Source organism: Camelina sativa, chromosome 6, assembly GCF_000633955.1.
Source record: "Camelina sativa cultivar DH55 chromosome 6, Cs, whole genome shotgun sequence".
NCBI lineage: Eukaryota > Viridiplantae > Streptophyta > Magnoliopsida > Brassicales > Brassicaceae > Camelina > Camelina sativa.
In genome coordinates, this window is record NC_025690.1 from 12,982,490 (window position 1) to 12,988,512 (window position 6,023).

The 6,023-nt window shown below is 31.7% G+C and overlaps 1 protein-coding gene across 1 annotated transcript; it reads left to right on the forward strand.

Moving 5' to 3' along the window:
- Positions 163 to 2,786, forward strand: LOC104791141 (peroxidase 33). Its single transcript, XM_010516956.2, has 4 exons — positions 163 to 533; positions 1,195 to 1,386; positions 1,820 to 1,988; positions 2,087 to 2,786. Exons 1-4 carry the CDS (start codon positions 300 to 302, stop codon positions 2,554 to 2,556), a joined length of 1,065 nt encoding a protein of 354 aa, XP_010515258.1. The 5' UTR covers positions 163 to 299; the 3' UTR covers positions 2,557 to 2,786.

Consider the following 6,023-nt stretch of genomic DNA (forward strand, 5'->3'; position numbering starts at 1 on the left):
TTTTTTTTTTTTTTTTTTTTTTTTTTTTTTTTTTTTTGTGTGTTAAGGTTTTAGCGTGTGGCGACCAAGAGATTTCCAAAGGTCGTTGAGGAGTTATTTCATCTTCTGAAAGTTACCTTTACTACTTCTAGTTTTTCTTTTTACATTGGGCCTTCATTTTGTGTTAGCAAGAAAAGCCTTCATTTGAGAAAAGAAAGCCTCCGGATTTGACCTTCATTTCCTATAAAAGGATTTTTAAGATACCGACCTTTACTCATCTTCTCCTCAATCGTATAGCTTTACTTCTCTTTGTTTAAAAAATGAAGTTCTCTTCATCTTCTACAACTTCGTACATTTGGACACTCTTAATCACATTGGGATGTCTTATGCTTCGTGCGTCCTTGTCCGATGCTCAACTTACTCCTTCCTTTTACGACACTTCATGTCCTAACGTCACCAACATCGTTAGAGATACTATAGTAAACGAGCTAAGATCGGACCCTCGTATCGCCGGGAGTATCCTTCGTCTTCACTTCCACGACTGCTTTGTAAATGTAAGATATCATTATCATTTTTTTCTTATATCTTTAGTCTTTAGAACTACAGGAGTTCATCTCTTCATCTTTTAATGACTGTGATTTTGTTTAAAGTGAATTTATTATCAGTATTAAAAAATTTATCAGCACCTTTTTATGGATTAAATTTACAAAATTTAATTTGCATTCAGAAAATATGTATAGCATTGCTATAACAGAAATACGTTCAAAACACATTTATCTATTTTTCACAAATATAAAGCAACACAATGCTGCTTAATTTTATAAAGATTTTTTTAACTTATGCACTCATATTTTTACATGATCATTAATAGAAAAATGAGATTAATAAAAGATTTGTTTTTAACATTGCGTCAGTGTTCAACTAATGTGCTATTATTTTCATGATTATTCATTTTAATCATTTTCTTGAATTTATTAATTATATATATATATATATATTAATATGATTATATATCATTAGTTGTCTAGTTACTTGCTTCAGAAGAACAAATGGTTCTAGTGAATGAAAAAAATCAATGTTATATTGTTTACCTTTGGTTAATATTTAGTAGCTATCGGATGTGCTATATATATTGACTAATAATTTTCTTTTTAAATTTTTTTTTTGCGCCAAAAGACTAATGATTTCTTAAATAACGTTTTGGACTTTTAACAGGGTTGTGATGCATCGATCTTGTTAGACAACACGACATCATTTCAAACAGAGAAAGATGCGTTAGGAAACGCAAATTCATCTAGGGGATTTGATGTGATTGATAGAATGAAAGCCGCAATAGAGAGGGCGTGCCCAAGAACCGTTTCATGCGCAGATATGCTCACCATTGCAGCTCAACAATCTGTTACTTTGGTATGCTTCATTGTCCCATCTTCTTTTATTGGTTACAAACATTTTTGTCTTTTTCAATTTTAATATGTCAAATAGTCACTTTACATATCATATCAACCATGAGAGTCTAATTTAGAAAAGAAAAGTGAGGATATAGTTGTTTGAAAATATCACAATTATATTTGGTACTAACTTTTCAACTATATGAAAAGTGTTCCAAATTAGTCGAGAAATAGTCAAAACGCGTGGTCCCGTCAAGAAAACTTAATAAGCTTAATATTAAATAAAGGATTTACATAAGACTACTAACTTTTTCTTCTAAGAAATAGTGGAGATTCTAAAAACTTCCTTTTGAATATATTAATCAATGTCTTTATAGTACATGTTTCCGAGTGGTAAAAAAATTCTTATAAAGTATTTCTAAATTTTGTGTATAATGGCAATTATACTATAGGCAGGAGGTCCCTCTTGGAAGGTTCCTTTGGGGAGAAGAGACAGCTTGCAAGCATTTTTGGACCTCGCTAATGATAATCTTCCAGCTCCAACCTTAACACTTCCAGAACTTAAGGCCAACTTTAAAAATGTTGGCCTCGATCGTCCTTCTGATCTTGTTGCTCTCTCCGGTAATTAACAAAAAGAAACTAAACACCATTTGACATACAGTAGTTGTAATAAGCGAGGAAAATATTGTTGATCTAATCATGGTCTTTATTTTGTTTAGGGGGTCACACATTTGGTAAAAATCAATGTCGATTTATTATAGACAGATTATACAACTTCGGAAACACCAGTTTACCCGACCCTACTCTCAACACTACTTACCTCCAAACTCTTCGTGGACTATGTCCCCAAAATGGAAATCTAAGTGCCTTGGTGGATTTTGATCTGCGTACGCCTACGGTATTCGACAACAAATACTACGTGAATCTGAAAGAACAAAAAGGTCTTATCCAAACCGATCAAGAGTTGTTCTCTAGCCCCAATGCCACAGACACGATCCCCTTGGTGAGAGCATTTGCTGATGGCACACAAAAATTCTTTGATGCGTTCGTGGAGGCAATGAACAGGATGGGAAATATTACACTTCTTACTGGAACTCAAGGAGAAATCAGGTTGAATTGTAGAGTGGTGAACTCCAACTCTCTACTCCATGATGTGGTGGAGATTGTTGACTTTGTTAGCTCTATGTGATAATCGTTGACTCAATATCTGGTTACCGGACTATATGTTATAAGATAAATAAGCGCTCTCAAGTTGTTACCTGAGCAGGAGAAGATCTTTATTGGTACGTTATTCTCTGTTTTTTTTCTTAATGTTTGATATTGGTGTTTGAAGTGTTTCCTGAATTGATCTAAGCTTTTATATAGTTTTGGACTTGTTTCTATTCTAATAAAGATGACATAATAAAGAAAGATATGTTACTTGAGAATAAATTATTTTATATCTCTAGATATTCCTAATGAACTCCTACCCCTAGTGATATCTATATATTAAAGAAGAGTGTGTGAACTCGCAAAAATTAAAGATGAATATTCAGTTTTTTCAGAATCAAGTGAACGTTACATGAATTTATAGAAAATAAAACGTAACTGACGCCTATTATAACCCATGAAATCATTTTGTCCTATATTAAGCTAAAATTAAAATCCTAATTAATTCAAATTTGAAACAGACAAGTACGTTACTTGACCCATTTAATACCAAGTTTGAATCACCTTTCAAAAAAAAGTTTTAAATAGAGACCTTTTGTCCAGTGCAATGGAGTATTCCGCTGAGGACTTTGTTTATATAATCCTCAGCTACATAACTAAAGATGGATTGAAGAAGAATAAAAGAAAAACGATTTCTAAGTATGGTTGGAAGTTGGAACATTGGGCTAGAAGCTTGTATTGTCTGTGAATTGCTCAAAATTATTTTCTTACAGACAAGAAATGAAGAAAATAATGTTGAGTAATTGGCAGACAACAAAAGCTTTTTGTAAGAATATGATCCAACATGAAGAAGGGCCAAACCACCGACTCGTTGGCACGTGTGAAGACGTTAAGGTTTGTTAGACGCAAACGACCGACTCTGTTTTTTGTATAAAACAGAGGCTTTGTTCCTAGTTAACTTAAGCCGCTTTAGAGCGCTTCAAAGGCAGCTCATAGTAAGAGAAAGAGAGCTAGAGAGAAAGGGTTTGATGATATCTGATTCTATGCTCGGTTCTTATGTCTTCTTCATCCTATGTTTCTCTTGTGTAATCTCAGGTTTGGGTTTACTTTTAGAAAAGCATGGTGAATGATTATCTTGTTGTAACAAACGATGTAATCCTTGAATTCATAGTGGATGTTTGTGAGCTCGTGTGGGAACTCGTTAAATCGTTGGTTTCGTTTATGTTTATGTCGATTGATCCGTTGAATGATGTGTTAGATCGAGGTATCTTGATGTAACGATCCTAACACTTTAAATCCAATATTCTGACATTGTTGTCCTTTACCTTTTTGTAACATATTTGTCACTTTTGATTTCCAGTTAATAGCAGTTTAATATTTTTGCTTAATTATAGAATATAAAAGAGTATCCATCTACCTCGAAATCCGCCTCTAAATTCCTTGCGAATGTGCCTCATCATAATGGTTTCATATTAGCAATATTCGAAAGATTTAATATCAAATAACACTAAATCAACTATAACATGTGACGGCTAGGCAATTATCTTATTTGCCGCTCATGTCTGATGATGAGTGACAAGATTATAATGATCCGAACAACTTTACACTCTCAATATATATAAATTGTCGCAAAATTTCAACAAACCCTCTCGAAGGTCATAGAGGTTTTCTACAAGAAGACTAACATATTCATGCAGCCTGAGTTGATAAAAGATTATGTGGTTTCTTTAATTTGTTCCTCAACAACATACCCATATGATCAGAACTATACAACAAGTAGAAGTGTTTGATTTTACTTTCTCGGTTTATGTTGTGGAAATAAGTGACTGGCTCTCTTGGGTCATATCACTTTTTGTTTGGGTGATTCAAATCCTCAACGAGTGGAAACAAATTGAATTTATGTTGTCTATCTTTATTTTCTCAGTATGTTTTATCAATGGTATTGTTAATGGCTTCAAGAGTTAGAACATCAAATTCACCGATTCTTTATGTCGCGGCTCCGAGTCTCCTATTAGTCTATTACTTATAGGATGATAAGAGATATTAATGCACAGTTTCTCCTGTTTTCCAACATTTTAGGCAGTGTTCAGCTATAAAAGTAACTCATTACCGGTAAGTAAATTATTCAAAACGATCATTAATTTTATTATGATATATATTTTTGAAATTATTTGACTGATGATACCCGCTACCGGAATATGTTTTATAGTTTAATACTAGTGTTACATGCACTGTGTCTCAAGAAAAAACCCATTAGTGTTCATCTGTGAGTTGTAGTTAAAAAAGATTGTATTAACAAAGTAAATATATAAATCAAGTAATCAAAAAATCAACCTACATTAGATTAAAATTTATATAAAATATAATTAGACTACCATAACATAAAATTTAGTTAGTTAGTAGTCTAATCAAAAAATTAACTCAACAAAAAAAGAGAGCTTATTTAGAGTAAACAAGTTAACAAAATAAAATATAAATTAATAAATAAAAAAGTGAGTGTACTTGACTAATGTTTTTTTAGTTATATGAAAATGTAAATAATTATATATATATATATATATATAGTTTTAAAAAAATCAAGTGAACGTTATATGAATTTATAGAAAAGAAAACGTAAATGACGCCTATTAACCCATGAAATCATATTGTCCAATATAAGCTGAAACTGAAATCCTAATTCATTGAAAATTAAAACTTACAATATTTATAAAAAAAAAATCAAGTGAACGTTACATGACTTGATAGAGAAGAAAATGTAACTGACACCCATTAGCCTATGAAATTATTACGTCCTATATTAAAGTGAAATTGAGATCATAATTAATTAGAAATTAACATAGACAAGTACGTTACTTGACCCAATAATACAGACAATTACGTTTCTTGACCCATCTATTCCCAAGTTTGAATCACCTTTCAAAAAATGTTATAAAGACATGCTTTTTCTCCAATGGAATTGAGTATTATATTCTGCTGATGATTTTGTGTATGTAGTTCAACTACATAACTAAAGATGGATTGAAGAAGGTTAAAAGAAGAACAACTTATAAGTATGGTCGGAATACTGGGTTAGAAGCTTTTGTTGTTGCCAATTATTGGATATTTTTTGTCTTCAAGAACCCCAAAAAGATAGTAAGACTTCCTTCAAGTTAACGTGAGAAGGTTTTACAAGCATCCGGATATATCTCCTTCTTACTTTAACTTGAAAAAAAGGCTTACTATCTTTTTTTTGGGTTCTTTGAGAACAATGATCCCGATAATTAGCAAACTATAAAAGCTTTTAACCTAATGTTCCTCATAATTTCGATGCACAAATCCGACATTCATTTTGCGACAGCCATTTTTGTTGCACAAATCCAACATTTGGTTATAACAATTCTAAAAGATTTTCACACTCTCATTACATATTGGTCGCAAATTTATTACAATCGTTTTGGATGAACAAAATATTTTCGATAATTGACAAAAAAAAAATCAATATTTTTTTCACTAGCTATTCTTTTTTTT

Excerpts from the sequence above, each read along its gene's own strand:
- LOC104791141 (XM_010516956.2), top strand. The coding sequence starts at position 300 with ATGAAGTTCTCTTCATCTTCTACAACTTCGTACATTTGGACACTCTTA. Across the intron at positions 534-1,194 it reads TCCACGACTGCTTTGTAAAT|GGTTGTGATGCATCGATCTT; the intron begins GTAAGATATCAT and ends GACTTTTAACAG. Across the intron at positions 1,387-1,819 it reads CTCAACAATCTGTTACTTTG|GCAGGAGGTCCCTCTTGGAA; the intron begins GTATGCTTCATT and ends ATTATACTATAG.